Source organism: Tamandua tetradactyla, chromosome 12 (assembly GCF_023851605.1).
Source record: "Tamandua tetradactyla isolate mTamTet1 chromosome 12, mTamTet1.pri, whole genome shotgun sequence".
Taxonomy (NCBI): Eukaryota; Metazoa; Chordata; class Mammalia; order Pilosa; family Myrmecophagidae; genus Tamandua; species Tamandua tetradactyla.
Window position 1 is genome coordinate 68485876 of NC_135338.1, and position 22558 is coordinate 68508433.

A 22558-nucleotide genomic window follows, 5' to 3' on the forward strand; every position below is an offset into this window, starting at 1 on the left:
TTCTGCTGAGATCTGCGCAAAGTGTCTTAATGGGCTTCCCTTGTATGTGATGGACTGCTTTTCTCTTGCTGCCTTCAAGATCCTCTGTTTCTCTTTGACCTCTGACATTCTGATTATTAAATGTCTTGGAGTATGTCTATGTGGATCTATTCTCTTTGGTGTACGCTGCACTTCTTGGATCTGTAATTTTAAGTCTTTCATAAGAGTTGGGAAATCTTCAGTGATAATTTCCTCCATTAGTTTTTCTCCTCCTTTTCCCTTTTCTTCTCCTTCTGGGACACCCACTATATGTATATTCACGCACTTCATATTGTCTTTCAATTCCCTGAGTCCCTGCTCATATTGTTCCATTTTTTCCCCTAGTTTCTGTTTCTTGTCGGATTTCAGATGTTCCGTCCTCCAGCTCAAAAATCCTATGTTCTGTCTCTCGAAATCTACCACTGTAGGTTTCCATTGTTTTTTTCATCTCTTCTACTGTGTCTTTCATTCCCATAAGTTCTGTGATTTGTTTTTTCAGACTTTCAATTTCTTCTTTTTGTTCTTTCCTTGCCTTCTTTATATCCTCCCTCAATTCATTGATTTGGTTTTTGATGAGGTTTTCCATGTCTGTCCGTATATTCTGAATTGATTGTTTCAGCTCCTGTATGTCATTTGAATCGTTGGTTTGTTCCTTTGACTGGGCCATATCTTCAATTTTCCTAGTGTGATTTGTTATTTTTTGCTGGCGTCTAGGCATTTAATTACCTTAATTAGTTTATTCTGGAGATTGTTTTCACTTCTTTATTTAGGGTTTTCTTGCTGGATGAATTTGTTGTCTATCTGTTCTTTGACATTCCGTTCAGCTTTATCTGGACCTTTAGCTTAAGTTTTGTTTAACAGAGGAGAATTTTTCAGTTCTTTTTTTCTTGTTTCTTGCCCTGCTTGTGTGGTGCCTTTCCCCCCCACACACTCTGGAGGGTCTTCTTAGATATTATAGACCCCAGCCAGATTTTCCCAGACCAAACTGGCCTCCAATCAGGAAGAAAGAGTCACCTGCATCGGTTTTCCCTGAGGGTGAGACCCAGCAGGTTGAAAGACTTTTCTGTGAAGTCTCTGGACTCTGTTTTTCTTATCCTGCCAAGTATGTGATGCTTGTCTGATTGCAGGTCCCACCAGCATAAGATGATGCGGTACCTTTAACTTTGGCAGACTCTCCCTGCTGGGGGCATGGTGGAGACAGAGGAGAGGTTGTAGGCTGGTTTTAATGGCTTCAAATTACCAAGCCCTGGTGTCTGAATTCCCTGATGGAGGGATTCCACCTGGGTGGGGCTTCACCCCTCCCTTGGGGAAGGCACAAGCTCCAGATAAGCCCCCAATAGAGCTCACTTCTGCCTATGCCTAGGGCTGTTGCAGCCTGAAAAGTCCTGCCGCTGTATCCAGAGGCAGTCAAGCCTTTGTAGATACACAGCCACAAAAACCTGTTTCCTTCTCTTTTTTTTCCCCCTTTTTCTGTTAGTCCTGCCCCCTTGGCGCTGGGGCAAAAATGAGCAACCTCTGCTTTGATCAAGCTGGGGGCCTATTTTTAGTAGTCAGAATTTGTTAATTAGTTCCACAATTGGCGTTTGATTGTGCCCAGTCCCTACTGCTGGTAAAGTCCTTTCTTTTCCCCTCTGTAAAGTGGCCTGTGGGGGAGGGGTGTTGGCCGCCACAGCTTTGGGAACTCACGGTTCTGGGGGGGCTCGCAGCCAGTCCAGCTGGTCCAGACTGGGGTACGCTGTGTGTCCGGTCACTATCGTGGCTCCGGGAGCTGTTCTGTACTGTTTCTGGTTATTTAGTAGTCATTCTGGAGGACTAACTAAAATGCACATGTTTTTAAGCCGCCATCTTGACCCGGAAGTCCATTTTAAGTTAACTTTTGTATAGGGTGTGAGATACGGGTCCTCTTTCATTCTTTTGCATATGGATATCCAGTTCTCTAGGCACCATTTATTGAAGAGACTGTTCTGTCCCAGGTGAGTTGACTGCCTTATCAAAGATCAAATGTCCATAGATGAGAGGGTCTATATCTGAACACTCTATTCGATTCCATTGGTCAATAAATCTATCTTTATGCCAGCACCATGCTGTTTTGACCACTGTGGCTTCATAATATGCCTTAAGTCAGGCAGCGTGAGACCTCCAGCTTCATTTTTTTTCCCCAAGATACTTTTAGCAATTCAGAGTACCCTGCCCTTCCAGATAAATTTGCTTAGTGGTTTTTCTATTTCTGAAAAGTAAGTTGTTGGGATTTTGATTGGTATTGCGTTGAATCTGTAAATCAATTTAGGTAGAATTAACATCTTAACTATATTTAGTCTTCCAATCCATGAACACAATATGCCCTTCCATCTATTTAGGTCTTCTGTGATTTCTTTTAACAGTTTCTGGTAGTTTTGTTTGTATCGGTCTTTTGTCTGTTTAGTTAAATTTATTCCTAAGCATTTTATTCTTTTAGTTGCAATTGTAAATAGAATTCGTTTCTTGGTTCCCCCTCAGCTTGTTCATTGCTAGTGTATAGAAACACTACAGATTTTTTAATGTTGATCTTGTAACCTGCCACTTTGCTGTACTCGTTTATTAGCTCTAGTAGTTTTGCTGTGGATTTTTCAGGGTTTTTGACATATAGTATCATATCATCTGCAAACAATGAGAGTTTTACTTCTTCCTTTCCAATTTTGATCCTTGTATTTCTTTTTCTTGTCTAATTGCTCTGGCTAGAACTTCCAACACAATGTTGAATAACAGTGGTGATAATGGACATCCTTGTCTTGTTCCTGATCTTAGGGGGAAAGTTTTCAATTTTTCCCCATTGAGGATGATATTAGCTGTGGGTTTTCCATATATTCCCTTTATCATTTTAAGGAAATTCCCTTGTATTCCTATCCTTTGAAGTGTTTTCAACAGGAAAGGATGTTGAATTTTGTCAAATGCCTTCTCTGCATCAATTGAGATGATCATGTGATTTTTCTGCTTTGATATGTTGATATGGTGTATTACATTAATTGATTTTCTTATGTTGAACCATCCTTGCATACCTGGGATGAATCCTACTTGGTCATGATGTATAATTCTTTTAATGTGTTGCTGGGTTCGATTTGCTAGAATTTTGTTGAGGATTTTTGCATCTATATTCATTAGAGAGATTGGTCTGTAGTTTTCTTTTTTTGTAATATCTTTGCCTGGTTTTGGTATGAGGGTGATGTTGGCTTCATAGAATGAATTAGGTACCTTTCCCTCCACTTCAATTTTTTTGAAGAGTTTGAGCAGGATTGGTACTAATTCTTTCTGGAATGTTTGGTAGAATTCACATGTGAAGCCGTCTGGTCCTGGACTTCTCTTTTTGGGAAGCTTCTTAATGACTGATTCAATTTCTTTACTTGTGATTGGTTTGTTGAGGTCATCTATTTCTTCTTGAGCCAAAGTTGGTTATTCATGCCTTTCTAGGAAGTTGTCCATTTCATCTACATTATTGTATTTATTAGCATAAAGTTGTTCATAGTATCCTGTTATTACCTCCTTTATTTCTGTGAGGTCAGTGGTTATGTCTCCTCTTCCATTTCTGATCTTGTTTATTTGCGTCCTCTCTCTTCTTCTTTTTGTCAATCTTGCTAAGGGCCCATCAATCTTATTGATTTTCTCATAGAACCAACTTCTGGTTTTATTGATTTTCTCAATTTTTTTTTTTTTTTGTATTTTTTTTTTGTATTTTTTTTTATTAATTAAAAAAAGAATTAACAAAACAATTAGAAATCATTCCAATCTACATGTACAATCAGTAATTCTTAATAACATCACATAGTTGCATATTCATCATTTCTTAGTACATTTGCATCGATTTAGAAAAAGAAATAAAAAGACAACAGAATAAGAATTAAAACAATAATAGAAAGAAAAAAAAAACAAAAAAAACAAAAACAAAAAACCTATACCTCACATGCAGCTTCATTCAGTGTTTTAACATAATTGCATTACAATTGGGTAGTATTGTGCTGTCCATTTCTGAGTTTTTATATCCAGTCCCATTGTACAGTCTGTATCCCTTCATCTCCAATTATCCCTTCTCTTTTTTTTTTTTTTTTAATTAACGGAAAAAAAGAAATTAACCCAACATTTAGAGATCATACCATTCTACATATGCAATCATTAATTCTTAACATCATCACATAGATGCATGATCATCATTTCTTAGTACATTTGCATTGGTTTAGAAGAACTAGCAACATAACCGAAAAAGATATAGAATGTTAATATAGAGAAAAAAATAAAAGTAATAATAGTAAAATCAAAACAAAACAAAACAAAACAAAACAAAAACCTATAGCTCAGATGCAGCTTCATTCAGTGTTTTAACATGATTACTTTACAATTAGGTATTATTGTGCTGTCCATTTTTGAGTTTTTGTATCTAGTCCTGTTGCACAGTCTGTATCCCTTCAGCTTCAATTACCCATTGTCTTACCCTGTTTCTAACTCCTGCTGAACTCTGTTACCAATGACATATTTCAAGTTTATTCTCGAATGTCCGTTCACATCAGTGGGACCATACAGTATTTGTCCTTTAGTTTTTGGCTGGATTCACTCAGCATAATATTCTCTAGGTCCATCCATGTTATTACATGGTTCATAAGTTTATCTTGTCTTAAAGCTGCATAATATTCCATCGTATGTATATACCACAGTTTGTTTAGCCACTCTTCTGTTGATGGAGATTTTGGCTGTTTCCATCTCTTTGCAATTGTAAATAATGCTGCTATAAACATTGGTGTGCAAATGTCCGTTTGTGTCTTTGCCCTTAAGTCCTTTGAGTAGATACCAGGCAATGGTATTGCTGGGTCATATGGCAATTCTATATTCAGCTTTTTGAGGAACCGCCAAACTGCCTTCCACAGTGGTTGCACCCTTTGACATTCCCACCAACAGTGGATAAGTGTGCCTCTTTCTCCGCATCCTCTGCAGCACTTGTCATTTTCTGTTTTGTTGATAATGGCCATTCTGGTGGGTGTGAGATGATATCTCATTGTGGTTTTGATTTGCATTTCTCTAATGGCCAGGGACATTGAGCATCTCTTCATGTGCCTCTTGGCCATCCGTATTTCCTCTTCTGAGAGGTGTCTGTTCAAGTCTTTTTCCCATTTTGTAATTGGGTTGGCTGTCTTTTTGTTGTTGAGATGAACAATCTCTTTATAAATTCTGGATACTAGACCTTTATCTGATATATCATTTCCAAATATTGTCTCCCATTGTGAAGGCTGTCTTTCTACTTTCTTGATGAAGTTCTTTGATGCACAAAAGTGTTTAATTTTGAGGAGTTCCCATTTATTTATTTCCTTCTTCAGTGCTCTTGCTTTAGGTTTAAGGTCCATAAAACCGCCTCCAATTGTAAGATCCATAAGATATCTCCCAACATTTTCCTCTAACTGTTTTATGGTCTTAGACCTAATGTTTAGATCTTTGATCCATTTTGAGTTAACTTTTGTATAGGGTGTGAGAGATGGGTCTTCTTTCATTCTTTTGCATATGGATATCCAGTTCTCTAGGCACCATTTATTGAAGAGACTGCTCTGTCCCAGGTGAGTTGGCTTGACTGCCTTATCAAAGATCAAATGTCCATAGATGAGAGGGTCTATATCTGAGCACTCTATTAGATTCCATTGGTCGATATATCTATCTTTATGCCAATACCATGCTGTTTTGACCACTGTGGCTTCATAATATGCCTTAAAGTCAGGCAGCGCGAGACCTCCAGCTTCGTTTTTTTTCCTCAAGATGTTTTTAGCAATTCGGGGCACCCTGCCCTTCCAGATAAATTTGCTTATTGGTTTTTCTATTTCTGAAAAATAAGTTGTTGGGATTTTGATTGGTATTGCATTGAATCTGTAAATCAATTTAGGTAGGATTGACATCTTAACTATATTTAGTCTTCCAATCCATGAACACGGTATGCCCTTCCATCTATTTAGGTCTTCTGTGATTTCTTTTAGCAGTTTTTTGTAGTTTTCTTTATATAGGTTTTTTGTCTCTTTAGTTAAATTTATTCCTAGGTATTTTATTCTTTTAGTTGCAATTGTAAATGGGATTCGTTTCTTGATTTCCCCCTCAGCTTGTTCATTACTAGTGTATAGAAATGTACAGATTTTTGAATGTTGATCTTGTAACCTGCTACTTTGCTGTACTCATTTATTAGCTCTAGTAGTTTTGTTGTGGATTTTTCCGGGTTTTCGACGTATAGTATCATATCGTCTGCAAACAGTGATAGTTTTACTTCTTCCTTTCCAATTTTGATGCCTTGTATTTCTTTTTCTTGTCTAATTGCTCTGGCTAGAACCTCCAACACAATGTTGAATAATAGTGGTGATAGTGGACATCCTTGTCTTGTTCCTGATCTTAGGGGGAAAGTTTTCAATTTTTCCCCATTGAGGATGATATTAGCTGTGGGTTTTTCATATATTCCCTCTATCATTTTAAGGAAGTTCCCTTGTATTCCTATCTTTTGAAGTGTTTTCAACAGGAAAGGATGTTGAATCTTGTCGAATGCCTTCTCTGCATCAATTGAGATGATCATGTGATTTTTCTGCTTTGATTTGTTGATATGGTGTATTACATTAATTGATTTTCTTATGTTGAACCATCCTTGCATACCTGGGATGAATCCTACTTGGTCATGATGTATAATTCTTTTAATGTGTTGTTGGATACGATTTGCTAGAATTTTATTGAGGATTTTTGCATCTGTATTCATTAGAGAGATTGGTCTGTAGTTTTCTTTTTTTGTAATATCTTTGCCTGGTTTTGGTATGAGGGTGATGTTGGCTTCATAGAATGAATTAGGTAGTTTTCCCTCCACTTCGATTTTTTTGAAGAGTTTGAAGAGAATTGGTACTAATTCTTTCTGGAACGTTTGGTAGAATTCACATGTGAAGCCATCTGGTCCTGGACTTTTCTTTTTAGGAAGCTTTTGAATGACTAATTCAATTTCTTTACTTGTGATTGGTTTGTTGAGGTCATCTATGTCTTCTTGAGTCAAAGTTGGTTGTTCATGTCTTTCCAGGAACCCGTCCATTTCCTCTAAATTGTTGTATTTATTAGCGTAAAGTTGTTCATAGTATCCTGTTATTACCTCCTTTATTTCTGTGAGGTCAGTAGTTATGTCTCCTCTTCCATTTCTGATCTTATTTATTTGCATCCTCTCTCTTCTTCTTTTTGTCAATCTTGCTAAGGGCCCATCAATCTTATTGATTTTCTCATAGAACCAACTTCTGGCCTTATTGATTTTCTCTATTGTTTTCATGTTTTCAATTTCATTTATTTGTGCTCTAATCTTTGTTATTTCTTTCCTTTTGCTTGCTTTGGGGTTAGCTTGCTGTTCTTTCTCCAGTTCTTCCAAATGGATAGTTAATTCCTGAATTTTTGCCTTTTCTTCTTTTCTGATATAGGCATTTAGAGCAATAAATTTCCCTCTTAGCACTGCCTTTGCTGCGTCCCATAAGTTTTGATATGTTGTGTTTTCATTTTCATTCGCCTCGAGGTATTTGCTAATTTCTCTTGCAATTTCTTCTTTGACCCAGTCGTTGTTTAGGAGTGTGTTGTTGAGCCTCCACGTATTTGTGAATTTTCTGGCACTCTGCCTATTATTGATTTCCAACATCATTCCTTTATGGTCCGAGAAAGTGTTGTGTAAGATTTCAATCTTTTTAAATTTGTTAAGACTTGCTTTGTGACCCAGCATATGGTCTATCTTTGAGAATGATCCATGAGCACTTGAGAAAAAGGTGTATCCTGCTGTTGTGGGATGTAATGTCCTATAAATGTCTATTAAGTCTAGTTCATTTATAGTAATATTCAGATTCTCTATTTCTTTGTTGATCCTCTGTCTAGATGTTCTGTCCCTTGATGAGAGTGGTGAGTTGAAGTCTCCAACTATTATGGTATATGAGTCTATTTCCCTTTTAAGTGTTTGCAGTATATTCCTCACGTATTTTGGGGCATTCTGATTCGGTGTGTAAATATTTATGATTGTTATGTCTTCTTGTTTAATTGTTCCCTTTATTAGTATATAGTGTCCTTCTTTGTCTCTTTTAACTGTTTTACATTTGAAGTCTAATTTGTTGGATATTAGTATAGCCACTCCTGCTCTTTTCTGGTTGTTATTTGCATGAAATATCTTTTCCCAACCTTTCACTTTCAACCTATGTTTATCTTTGGGTCTAAGATGTGTTTCCTGTAGACAGCATATCGAAGGATCCTGTTTTTTAATCCATTCTGCCAATCTATGTCTTTTGATTGGGGAATTCAGTCCATTGACATTTAGTGTTATTACTGTTTGGATAATATTTTCCTCCAACATTTTGCCTTTTGTATTATATATATCATATCTGATTTTCCTTCTTTCTACACTCTTTTCCATATCTCTCTCTTCTGTCTTTTTGTATCTGACTCTAGTGCTCCCTTTAGTATTTCTTGCAGAGCTGGTCTCTTGGTCACAAATTCTTTCAGTGACTTTTTGTCTGAGAATGTTTTAATTTCTCCCTCATTTTTGAAGGATAATTTTGCTGGATATAGGAGTCTTGGTTGGCAGTTTTTCTCTTTTAGTATTTTAAATATATCATCCCACTGTCTTCTAGCTTCCATGGTTTCTGCTGAGAAATCTACACAAAGTCTTATTGGGTTTCCCTTGTATGTAATGGATTGTTTTTCTCTTGCTGCTTTCAAGATCTTCTCTTTCTCTTTGACCTCTGACATTCTAACTAGTAAGTGTCTTGGAGAACGCCTATTTGGGTCTAATCTCTTTGGGGTGCGCTGCACTTCTTGGATCTGTAATTTTAGGTCTTTCATAAGAGTTGGGAAATTTTCAGTGATAATTTCTTCCATTAGTTTTTCTCCTCCTTTTCCCTTCTCTTCTCCTTCTGGGACACCCACAACACGTATATTTGTGCGGTTCATATTGTCCTTGAGTTCCCTGATACCCTGTTCAAATTTTTCCATTCTTTTCCCTATAGTTTCTGTTTCTTTTTGGAATTCAGATGTTCCATCCTCCAAATCACTAATTCTATCTTCTGTTTCTTTAAATCTATCATTGTAGCTATCCATTATTTTTTCTATGTTTGCTACTTTATCCTTCACTTCCATAAGTTCTGCGATTTGTTTTTTCAGTTTTTCTATTTCTTCATGTTCAGCCCATGTCCTCTTCATGTCCTCCCTCAATGTATCGATTTCATTTTTGAAGAGGTTTTCCATTTCTGTTCGTATATTCAGCATTAGTTGTCTCAGCTCTTGTGTCTCATTTGAGCTATTGGTTTGTTCCTTTGACTGAGCCATATTCTCAATTTTTTGAGCGTGGACAGTTATCTTCTGCTGCTGGCGTCTGGGCATTTATTCAGAATTCTCTTGGTGTTGGACCCAGCAAGGTTGTAATATTTTTCTGTGAAATCTCTGGGTTCTGTTTTTCTTATCCTGCCCAGTAGGTGGCGCTCGTGGCACACGTTTGTCTGCGGGTCCCACCAGTAAAAGGTGCTGTGGGACCTTTAACTTTGGAAAACTCTCGCCGTCCTGGGGGTTCGCTAGCCGAAGCGGCTTGAGCCGGCCCGGGGTCCGAACGCAGGGAGGGTGTCCGAACGCAGGGAGGGTTGCTGGTCGCCGCAGCCAGGGGAAGAGCCCGTCCGAATTTCCTAGTCGGCCCTGGGCAACAAGCGTGGCGGGAGGGCGCCAGCGGCAGCGGCCCGCCCGAGAGAGTGCACGTTCCCCGGGAGTCACGGGGTCACCGTTCTCCGCGGCCTGGGGGTTTCCGATCCAATTCTCTCAGTTGGTCCGGGGGCTGCGCGTGGTGTGGGCGCCAGTCGCCTTGGTTTCAGGGGACCACCTCTCCAATTCTCCCAGCTGGCCCGGGAAGGGGGAAGGGAGTAACTCCGGCCGCTTGCCACCCCGCCCGGTAAGGCCCGCGCGCCTCGGTGATCTCACCCGAGCTGCTTCTCTCAGCCAGCCAGCCGTTCCAGGATGGGGTACGCTGTCTTTTTTATCTCTGTTGTGGCTTTGGGCGCTTTCTGTATCGTTTCTACTCCCCTAGTAGGTGTCCTGGAGAAGAAACTAAGATCCGCGCGTCTTACTAAGCTGCCATCTTCCAGGAAGTCCCTCAATTGTTTTCATGTTCTCAATTTCATTTATTTCTGCTCTAATCTTTGTTATTTCTTTGCTTTTGCTTGCTTTGGGGTTAGTCTGCTGTTCTTTCTCCAGTTCTTCCAAGTGGACAGTTAATTCCCCAATTTTTGCTCTTTGTTCTTTTTTAATATAGGCATTTAGGGCAATAAATTTCCCTCTTAGCACTGCCTTTGCTGCATCCCATAAGTTTTGATATTTTGTGTTTTCATTCTCATTTGCCTCGGGATATTTACTGATTTCTCTTGTAATTTCTTCCTTGACCCACTGGTTGTTTAAGAGTGTGTTGTTGAGCCTCCACATATTTGTGAATTTTCTGGTGATCTGCCTATTATTGATTTCCAACTTCATTCCTTTATGATCCGAGAAAGTGTTGTGTATGATTTCAATCTTTTTAAATTTGTTGAGACTTGCTTTGTGACCCAGCATATGGTCTATCTTTGAGAATGATCCATGAGCACTTGAGAAATAGGTGTATCCTGCTGTTGTGGGGTGTAAAGTCTAGCTCATTTATTGTAATATCCAAATTCTCTGTTTCTTTATTGATCCTCTGTCTAGATGTTCTGTCCATTGATGAGAGTGGGGAATTGAAGTCTCCAACTATTATGGTAGATGTGTCTATTTCCCTTTTCAGTGTTTGCCTCATGTATTTTGGGGCATTCTGGTTCGGTGCATAAATATTTATGATTGTTGTGTCTTCATGTTGAATTGTTCCTTTTATTAGTACATAGTATCCTTCTTTGTCTCTTTTAACTGTTTTACATTTGAAGTCTATTTTGTTGAATATTAGTATAGCTACTCCTGCTCTTTTCTGGTTGATATTTGCATGAAATATCTTTTCCCAACCTTTCACTTTCAACCTATGTTTATCTTTGGGTCTAAGATGTGTTTCCTGTAGACAGTATATAGAAGGATCCTGTTTTTTAATCCATTCTGCCAGTCTATGTCTTTTGATTGGGGAGTTCAATCCATTAACATTTAGTGTAATTACTGTACGGGTAGTACTTTCTTCTACCATTTTGCCTTTTGTATTTTATATGTCATATCTAATTTTCCTTCTTTCTACACTCTTCTCCACACCTCTCTCTTCTGTCTTTTCGTATCTGTCTCTAGTGCTCCCTTTAGTATTTCTTGCAGAGCTGGTCTCTTGGTCACAGGTTCTCTCAGTGATTTTTTTGTCTGAAAATGTTTTAATTTCTCCCTCATTTCTGAAGGATAATTTTGCTGGGTATGAATTCTTGCTTGGCAGTTTTTCTCTTTTAGTAATTTAAATATATCAGCCCACTGTCTTCTTGCCTCCATGGTTTCTGCTTAGAAATCTACACATAGTCTTATTGGGTTTCCCTTGTATGTCATGGATTGCTTTTCTCTTGCTGCTTTCAAGATCCTCTCTTTCTCTTTGACCTCTGACATTCTGATTAGTAAATGTCTTGGAGAACGTCTATTTGGATCTATTCTCTTTGGGGTACGCTGCACTTCTTGAATCTGTAATTTTAGGTCTTTCATAAGAGTTGGGAAATTTTCAGTGATAATTTCTTCCATTAGTTTTTCTCCTCCTTTTCCCTTCTCTTCTCCTTCTGGGACACCCACATCATGTATATTTGTGCGCTTCATATTATCATTGAACTCCCTGAGTCCCTGCTCATGTTTTTCCATTTTTTTTCTGTATAGTTTCTGTTTCTTGTCAGATTTCAGATTTTCCGTCCTCCAGCTCAAAAATCCTATGTTCTGTCTCTTGAAATCTACCATTGTAGATTTCCATTGCTTTTTTCATCTCTTCTACTGTACCTTTCATTTCCATAAGTTCTGTGATTTGTTTTTTCAGACTTTCCATTTCTTCTTTTTGTTCATTCCTTGCCTTCTTTATATCCTCCCTCAATTCATTGATTTGGTTTTTGATGAGGTTTTTCATGTCTGTCCGTATATTCTGAATTAATTGTTTCAACTCTTGTATCTCATTTGAACTATTAGTTTGTTCCTTTGACTGGGCAATATCTTCAATTTTCCTAGTGTGATTTGTTATTTTTTGCTGGCGTCTAGACATTTAATTACCTTAATTAGTTTATTCTGGAGATTGCTTTCACTTTTCTTACCTAGGGTTTTCTTGCTAGATGAATTTGTTGTCTATCTGTTCTTTGACCTTCCGTTCAGCTTTTTCTGGACCTCTAGCTTAAGTTTTGTTTAACAGAGGATAATTTTTCAGTTCTTGTTTCTTGCCCTGCTTGTATGGTGCCTTTTCCCTCCCCACCCTTAGGAGGGTCTACAAAGGTATTATAGACTCCAGCCGGGTTTTCCCAGACTAAACTGGCCTCCTATCAGGGGGAAGGAGTCATCTGCATCAGTTTTCCCTGAGGGTGAGATCCAGCAGGTTGAAAGACTTTCCTGTGAAGTCTCTGGGCTCTGTTTTTCTTATCTTGCCCAGTATGTGGTGCTTGTCTCCTGCGGGTCCCACCAGAAAAAGGTGTTGCGGTACCTTTAACTTTGGTAACTCTCCCTGCTAGGGGCATGGTGGAGACAGAGAGTTTGTAGGCTGGTTTTAATGGCTTCAAATTGCCAAGCCCTGGGGTCTGAATTCCTTCAGGGAGGGATTCCACCTGAGTTGGGCTTTACCCCTCCCCTGGGGAAGGCACAGATGGGAGACAGCCCTAAAAGCAGTCCGTTTCTGCCTATGCCTCAGGTGGCTACAGCCCGAGAAGTCCTGCCGCTGAATCCAGAGGCAGCCAAGCCTCCGTAGAAAGACAGCCACAAAAACCTCCATTTCCTCCCCTTTTCTCTTTTTCTGTTAGCCCAATGAGTGACCTCTGCCTTGATCAGGTTCACCTGAGCTGGGGGCCTATTTTTAGTAGTCAGAATTTGTTAATTAATGCCAAAATTGGTGTTTGGTTGGACTCAACCCCTGCTGCTGTTACAGTCTCTTTCCTTTCCCTCTGGGAAGCCGCCTGTCGGGGAGTAGTGCCGGGCGCCGGCTGCTGCAGCTTGGGGAACTCACGGTTCTGGGGAGGCTCGCAGCCAGTCCAGCTGGTCCAGACTCGGTGCGCTGTGTGTTCGGTTACTGACGTGGCTCCGGGAGCTGTTCTGTACTGTTTCTGGTTATTTAGTAGTTGTTCTGGAGGATGAACTAAAACATGCACATTGCTAAGCTGCCATCTTGGCCCCCTTTCTTAGGAAATTCTTTGTATTGTGTCAAACTACATCCAGGATTTTTAAGACAAGAAGCTTTAGGATTAAGCCATCTTCACAGCAAAGACAGTGCTAGAACAAATGAAGAGAAAGAATTCTAAAAACATCAATATCTGATTTGACAAATACATTTCAAGAAGAAATCAAAACACAGCACCTGTTTAAAGAAAAAGACTTTCGATAAACAATGTAAATCTATGTTTGCCTTAGATAAATTATAAGTAGCAAGACACTCAGTGGTAACACTGCAAAAATGAATTTTCTTGGAGTACTGAGTTTAAGGGGAAGTAACAGGATGAAGTGATAGATAGCCAGGTTTGGAAAATCATTTTTCAAAGTAGAAAATAAAAAACTAAGTTTGAACCTAAAACCCAAGAGTGGAGGCAGATGCTTATTGATAACAGCATTTAGGACTTCTAGGAGAATTTACAGCAACAATTCTCAAACTTTCTATTTCAAGACCCCTTTATTCTCTTAAAAGTTATAGAGTACCTCAAAGAGCTTTTATTTAATTGATAGAGCTATCAATGTTTATCATATTAGAAATTAAAACAAAAATTGGTTAATTCACTTAAAAGTAAACTCATTATATTTTAATATTAAAAACTTTAATGAAAAATCACTATATTTTCCTAAACAAAAATGTAGTGAGAAGAGTAGCATTGTTTTATAATTTTGTAAATTTCTTTACTATCCAGTTCAATGGAAATCAACTGGATCCTGTCTGCCTTTGCGTTCCGTATTCTGCAATATGTTGCTCTGGTTGAAGAATATGAGGAAAATCCAGCCTCACACCGATATTTAGATGGAAACGGGAGGAATATTGTAAAAAACCCTTTTCAGATAAATGCGGATATTCTTCAATCCAACACCAAAACTCAACAAGTGATAGTTTCTCACAGATTAATTGTAATGTAGAATATGAAATCATAGTAACAGACTTTTTATACTCTTATGGTAAAATCCTTTGGTTCACTTGTGTTAGATTCAGTAGTCAACTTAGCCAGGTGAGCATACTTAGTCTTGTTGCTGTGGACATAAGCCAATGGTACATGAACCTCATCTGTTGCTAATTACATCTGCAGTTGGCTAGGAGGCATGTCTGCTGCAATGAGTGACATTTGACTTAACTGGCTGGTGCTTAAATGAGATCGCAACATAGCACAGCTAAGCAGCTCAGCATTCCTCATCTCAGCACTTGCAGCTCAGCCTGGGCCTTTGGAGATGCAGAAAGAAGTCACCCCGGGGAAAGTTGTTGGAACCCAAGGGCCTGGAAAGAAGACCAGCAGAGACCATCCTGTGCCTTCCACGTAAGAAAGAACCTCAGTGGAAAGTTAGCTGCCTTTCCTCTGAAGAACCAACAAAATAAATCCCCTTTATTAAAAGCCAATCCGTCTCTGGTGTGTTGCATTCTGGCAGCTAGCAAACTAGAACACCACTTTATACTTTAAATGGGTCTTTTATACATGGTTTAGTCACATCATGCACTGGGCACTTTGGAAAATACTGGTCCACTGACCTATACAGAGCTTCCAAATACTGACACATTTCAATACCTAAATTATATTTAAAAAATCACATTAAGATCAACATCAGAAAAGTCTGATGTGAAAGTGGTCAAGCTGATGTGGCAGATAGATTTTCCATAATTCTAATTTTCACTTGAAAGCTCAAATTTTGATATATCATTGTCAAATACCATCAGCTATTTTCCTGAAATGATAGGCTCATTTCAAATTCATTTTTGAGAAAATGTTTGCCAATTACCCAAATCTGAGTAATCATAGTTTGCCTTCAAGTAAACATGGTGTCCTACAAAAAGAGAGGCTAGTTGAGCTCACAGTTTAAACATGTGCTTTTCCTTGAGACAGCCATCGTTCTTCCACATGCAGGGTCTTTTTGTTTTGTGTGTTTTTACTATGAGTGACTGCTGAAGCATATAGTGACTAATTCAGTTAGGTATCATGGCCCTGCCTAGAGCTGAGGGGGCAGTAGCTGTACCCACCACTGCTTTTGTACCATCAGTGCAAATGTCAGAACAGTTCAAACATCTTTAATATTTTTTTTTACATTTTTTTATTAATTAAAAAAAATTAACTAACACAACATTTAGAAATCATTCCATTCTACATATGCAATCAGTAATTCTTAATATCATCCCATAGATGTATGATCATCATTTCTTAGTACATATGCATCGATTTAGAAAAAGAAATAGCAAGACAACAGAAAAAGAAATAAAATGATAATATAGAGAAAAAATAAAAATAAAAAATACAAAAATATATAAGAAAAAAAACTATAGCTCAGATGCAGCTTCATTCAGTGTTTTAACAAAATTACATTACAATTAGGTAGTATTGTGCTGTCCATTTTTTTTTTTTTTTTTAGAAATCATACCATTCTACATATGCAACCAGTAATTCTTAACATCATCACATAGATGCATGATCATCGTTTCTTAGTACATTTGTATCGGTTTAGAAGAACTAGCAATACAACCAAAAAAGATATAGAATGTTAATATAGAGAAAAAAATAAAAGTAATAATAGTAAGAACAGAACAAAACAAAACAAAACAAAACAAAAACCTATAGCTCGGATGCAGCTTCATTCAGTGTTTTAACATAATTACTTTACAATTAGGTATTATTGTGCTGTCCATTTTTGAGTTTTTGTATCTAGTCCTATTGCACAGTCTGTATCCCATCAGCTCCAATTACCCATTATCTTACCCTGTTTCTAACTCCTGCTGAATTCTGTTACCAATGACATATTCCAAGTTTATTCTCGAGTGTCGATTCACATCATTGGGACCATACAGTATTTGTCTTTTAGTTTTTGGCTAGACTCACTCAGCATAATGTTCTCTAGGTCCATCCATGTTATTACATGCTTCATAAGTTTATCCTGCCTTAAAGCTGCATAATATTCCATTGTATGTATATACCACAGTTTGTTTAGCCACTCGTCTGTTGATGGACATTTTGGCTGTTTCCATCTCTTTGCAATTGTAAATAACGCTGCTATAAACATTGGTGTGCAAATGTCCGTTTGAGTTTTTGCCCTTAATTCCTTTGAGTAGATTCCCAGCAATGGTATTGCTGGGTCGTATGGCAATTCTATATTCAGCTTTTTGAGGAACCGCCAAACTGCCTTCCACAGTGGTTGCACCATTTGACATTCCCACCAACAGTGGATAAGTGTGCCTCTTTCACCGCATCCTCTCCAGTACTTGTCATTTTCTGTTCAAACATCTTTAATATTAAGAAAATAATTCTGACCTTGTGGACACCCTGAAAGGGTCTCAGGAAGGTGCCCACAGACCACATGTTGAGAGTCACTCTTACATAGTGACACCTAGAATCCAGCCAGTACTCCACCCCTCCAAGTTCTAGAATCACAAAAATACTATAACGAGGATCAAACCTTCAATTAAAAAAATTATTCAACATTAGATATCTTCTAAAGTACAAATTTGATGAACTTGACAAATTCCACTTTTATTTAGGAACCCCATAGGCATTACATTTTCTTATTTCTTATATAGCCAGTGCAATGGCCTACTTACCCCAGGCTGCAACGTGACACTCTCCACACAGCCCTTCCCTCGGCTTTCACCTGCCCATGAATCAGGACTTGGCCGAAGCTCCTGGATGATTCCTTCGGGCACCTGGACGGTTATGTACTGAGCCAGGTTTTGCACACAACTGCAACAGTGTTCCAGCGCCTGCTCCTTTGACTCCCCATGAAACTGTACCCGAAACATGCGACTCTTGTTCTGTTTGACAAATCAAAAATTATCCTGAGTGGCTCTTCTTATGTCACTTCACTTTTTTGGGGGGTGGTGGTGGTGGTGCATGTTCCGGGAATCAAACCCAGTTCTCCAGCATGGAAGGCGAGCATTCTACCACTGAGCCACACATGCACCCCTATGTCACTTTACTTTTATTTACTGTGGGTAAACTACTCCCTTTGCTTGGAGCTGGGAGAAGTATGGATGAGGGAGCAGTTATACTAGCTTTTGGATGTGGGTACAAGAAACCCGAAAATTAGTTTTCTTCTCACTTTTGGGAGGTATTCTTCATACTAAAATTACTCCTTTCAGGGACTGACATCAGGAAAAATGAAAAAGCCAATATAAAGACCATCACTATACTGAAGTAAGAGATCAATTCTAATTTTCACTTGAAAGTTTAAATTTTATCACTGCCAGATATATCAGTTGGTTTCCTGAAATGATAGGCTAACATCATTCAGATTTTCTTTTTTAAATGTTTTTTTTGTGAAATATAACATATATACAAAGAAAAGAAAGAAAAAGCAATAGTTTTCAAAGTATACTCCAACAAGGTGTTACCGAACAGATTTCAGAGTTTGTTATCAGTTACCATTCCACTGTTTCAGATTTTTCCTTCAAGCTGCTCCAATACACTGGAGGTTAAAAAAAATATCAATATTGTGAGATTCAGCAGTCAAATTTATTTGTTAAATTCTATTTTCTCTGTTATAATTCCTCCTCCTCTGATTCGTTTCCCAATCTATAGGGATCTTTAGGCAATACCCATTCTGAAGGGATGTTGACACTAAAGGATAGGGGGTTATTATTAGCTGATGATCTTGGAGAGGCTAGTGCCTCTGTGTTTTAGGATTTATCTGGCCTAGGAATCCTCTGGAAATTATAGCTTCTGGGAAAGAAAACAGTACATGAAATTTTTAGAGTCTCAGTTCGAGCCCTAGGTGTTCTTAAGAGTTAAAAGGAATGATTGTGGCTGGGTTTGGCAAACCAAGGCAATTAGCACTATCTAATGGTAGCTTGCGTAAGAGTAGCTTCCAAATAGCCTCTTGGTTCTTAATCTCTCTTAGCCGCCAATGCCGCCTTATACTTCTTTTCCTCCTTTTGGTCAGGAAGGCATTGTCAGTTCCATGGTACCAGGGCAAAACTCATCCCAAGACTCATACCTGGGAGTCATGCCCCATGTTTTCAGGGAGACTTTTACCCCTGAATGTCATGTCCCATGTAGTGGGGAAGGTTGTAAGTTTCCTTGCAGAGTTGGGCTTCAAGAAAGAGAGAAAGGCCACATCTGAGCAATGAAAGAGGTTTCCTGGAAGCAACTCTTAGGCTTCATTACAGGTAGTGGAGAACTCAGCTTTTCCGCTACAGCAATAAGTTTCATAAGCACAAGCCTCAAAGTCAAGGGCTTGGCTTATTTTCTTGGGAGTCCCCAATGGTTGAGAGAATACCAGATGGGAAAGTTTCATAGTTCTATTTTTTTTCCCTTCCGATTCTCAAAGAGACTCTACCAATATTTTTAAATTATTAGCCCACCATATTCTAAGATGTATCCTGGTATTACATTAAGCTATACAGAATTACAAGGCCTCATTCCTATTCTGGATTGCAGGAGTTTGGGTTGTTCAAATGAGCTACCCAGATGGTTAATTTGGATTTTATGGTACACAAAATTTAGGTTCTTGACATAATAAACTTCTCTGCCTTTGGTCTCCTTCAGCAGGTAAAGCTCTAGAGTACATTACTACATCTGGTGGAAATGGTGCAGCCACTGTGGAACATTTGGTGGTTCCTAAAACAGTTAAACATAGAACTGCCATAAGACCCAGCAATTTCACTCCTGGGTACATACCCAAAATAATTAGAAAAAGATTCTCAAATACACATACATGTATATTCATGGCACACTAGTCACAATAACCAAAAGGTGGAAATAACCCAAATGTCCATCAATGGATGAACATATAAACAAATTGTGGCATATTCACACAATGGAATATTCAGCCATAAAAGTGAATGAAGTATTGATATATGCTACAACGTAGGTGAACTTCTAAAATACTAAATGAAAGAATTCAGATAGAGATGGTCTCATATTATATGACTCCATTTATAGGAAATGTACAGAATAAGTAAACCTATATATAGAGAAAGCAGACTGGTGGTTGCCAGAGGCTGGGGAAAGGGGAGATGGAGAATGACGGCTTAATGGACATGTGGTTTCCTTTCGTGGTGATGAAAACGTTTTGGAATTAGGTAGAGGTGGTTGCACAACATTGTGAATGTAGTAAATGTCATGGAATTGAACATTTTTAAGTGGTTAATTTTATGTTATGTGAATTTTACCTAAAAAAATATTCAAAAGTTAATGTTTCTCATATTAATAACCCATAGTGCCTTTCACTCTTAACGAGGGCAGACTACCATCCATCACATCACATGGAATGTTGCCTCTAATTTGCTGTATGAGTTACAACCCTCAGAAAATTAGGAAATGTGGAACAGATGAAATTAAAATTTGAAATCTGGCTACTATAAACTTATTTGATTATAAGTTTAAAACAAGACCTAAATTATACTCCATTCCCCAAAAAAGAGCTTATTATTTTAGCAGCAGTTTCCTCTTTTTCTACTCTAAAATTCTGCCCAATTTAGAGGAGTCAGCTTACACACGAGCCACTCCAGGTGACTTGTATGTGTTATATGCCTTTGTTCAACAACTTCCTTAAAGAAATTCAGATGTTACACTTATTCTAAAGTGGCTGCACTTTTCACTTACTTAAATACAAGTCACACTGCTAACTTGAAAACACCAATGAACAAAATCCTATAAATTCCTATAAAACAAATATTCGCCAATTTTCCTTTTTGCTATTCACACTATTTCAACTTTAGACAATCCCATCAAATGAAGCCACATATTTAGGTTATAAAATTGCATGTCATGGCTAAGAAATGACAAGGTGTCATGTTTAGAAGAGTATACAGGTGTCTACTGTAACCAACCTAACTAGGTTAACATGGATTTTTAATTTTAATTTTATTACTAGTAACGCTGAATATTTTTCTTAGGCATGTTGGCCATTTGTACTTTTTTCTTTGTGTGTTTCCTACTGATGGTTTTATTTTTAATTTTCTTATTTTTTCCCCCTTGTGTATAAAAGTAATCCAGTACCATTACCTCCTAAGTTGAAAAAACCATGAAAAGGAAATATTTTAATATATGCATATACATTAGAATGTATATATACACTCATACATATATATATGTACGTACATAAATCAAATGGGTTATATATATTGTACTGTGTATATATCTATTTTGAACAACACAACTGTTTGGTAACCTAAAAATTCATTTAGCAATACGTATATAAACACAGAAGTATACCTAATTACTTTCAATGCCTGGAGAGTATTCCTTTATTTAAAACTGGTTCACCACTGACAAATATTTAGGTTGTTTCTAACCTTTTTTTCATTTTACAAACCACAAAGCTTTGATGAGCATCCTTATACATACATCTTTGTGGGAAAGTGCCTAAAAGAAGATTTGCTGGGCTAAAGGATATGTGTATTTCATATTTTGGTACATACTGTCAAAATGTCCTGTGTATAATACTATCAGCTTTCTCCTACTAACAGTCTCCATGTCCATTTCCCTGCATCCTCCAACACTGGAGAAACTCTTTTTTTGCCAACCTAACTAGGTTAACATGGATTTTTAATTTTAATTTTATTACTAGTAATGCTGAATATTTTTCTTAGGCATGTTGGCCATTTGTACTTTTTTCTTTGTGTGTTTCCTATTTATTTCCTTATCCCATTTTTCTCTTGGATGGATAATTTAAGAATTATCAGAATAAGTGAAAACTAGCCCTCCATGAGGAAGGGAAAAGAACAGTCAGGGAGTTCCAGGAAGATGGCAGAATACGACAGATCGAGTTCAACCCTGCTCCAAGGAGCAGTTAGAGAAAGGATGGGAGGGCGACTGAGATGGCGATTCCAGGGTGTAAGTGACTTGAAAGAGTCTTCTGCACCACATAGGGCAGCCCTGGTTGCAAAAGCTGAAGAACTGAGACACAGAGAATAGGAAATCATCCAGCTGGTTCAAACAGCCTAACACAGAAGCCCAGAGCCCTCAGGAGTGTACAGACGGTGAGATGGAGAATATGAAGTAAGCCAATGAATGTGCTACCCTCACCAGGGCAGTCCCATGGCCAGCGACTCATTCCACACCCCATGCACCTGAACCCTATCATCTGTCTGTACTCCCCATCTCCAGGCGCCCCTGCCCCGCCAACCCCTCACGTGCATACCCACCCTACAACCCCACCTTAAGTGCACACCTGCCCCAACACAACCCACCCTCCTGTGCAAACACAGTCTCGCCCCACCCCTCCCAAGCCCTACCTCCCAGGCCTTGCTCCCTGCAGAAGGTCACCAGTGCATAAAGGCTGTAGGCACTTACCTCCACACGCAGGCTACACCCACCTCCAGCCCATACAATTGTGTAGGCCCGTCCCACCCCGAGCTCCATGCTTGTGTACATCGGTTATATGGTACTCCTAGATCCATGCATGTGCACGGTCCCCAGTCATGCACCCCAGCTCTGGGAAAGTGCTGACCTTTGCAGCCAGGCCACATGGGCCCCCAGCCCATGTAGGCCCAATGCTGACCTGCTGCACAAGCTCTGTGCATGTGCACAAAGTGCTCCACACCCCACACCAGTGCACATCAGGGCCCTGTTCCCCAGACCTGTGTACCCACATAGCCACATCCTCCCCACCACTGGGGGCCCATGTATCCCCAACCTGCACCTATACCTGCACTGCAACCCATTACCTCACTGTTGTGCCCTGCCCCGTGCCCTGCAACCTGCTCCACATCCATCCCCCAAATACAAGGCTTTAGACTACGGAAGGAAATCAACTAGCAAAGTAAACCAATCAAGATATTTACATGCCACAAAGACAGCAGCAGATCACTAAACATATCATAATGCAGACAGATATAGGCCAGCCTAAGGACCAAATTAAAACACCAGAGGAGACACAGATGTTGGAACAACTAATCAAAGATGTTCACATAACTCTACTAATAGAGTTTACTTAGTATGGTGGCTCAGCAGGCAAAGTTCTTGCCTGACATTCCAGAGACCCAGGTTCAATTACTGATGCCTGTCCATGTAAAAAAAAAAAAGGATCTTTTTTAGCTAATGACATGAAGGAAATCAAGAAGATACTAGAAGAGCATGAAGAGGAATTTGAAAGAATAAACAAAAAAAAAAATAGTAGATATCCCACAGATTCAAGATCCCGTATGCTAAATAAAAAACATACTAGAGACAAACAACAGCAGATTTGAAGAGGCAGAAGAAAGAAAAGCAAACTAGAGGATAGGACAATTGATTTTGAA

General features: G+C 38.7%; 2 protein-coding genes across 3 annotated transcripts in view; one reads left to right on the top strand and one right to left on the bottom strand.

The window, feature by feature from the left end:
- NPTN (neuroplastin) overlaps nt 1–14742 on the top strand; it is a 104924-nt gene extending 90182 nt beyond the window's left edge. The window contains exon 9 of the mRNA XM_077123843.1: nt 14433–14742. The gene's annotated coding sequence lies outside the window, so the exon portion shown is untranslated. The remainder of the gene's footprint in view (nt 1–14432) is intronic.
- Nucleotides 1–22558, bottom strand: part of REC114 (REC114 meiotic recombination protein) — a 210371-nt gene that overhangs the window by 20480 nt on the left and 167333 nt on the right. For both annotated transcript variants that reach the window (XM_077123848.1, XM_077123847.1), the window contains one exon: nt 16919–17128. In XM_077123848.1, coding sequence (XP_076979963.1) covers nt 16919–17128 — 210 coding nt within the window. The remainder of the gene's footprint in view (nt 1–16918; nt 17129–22558) is intronic.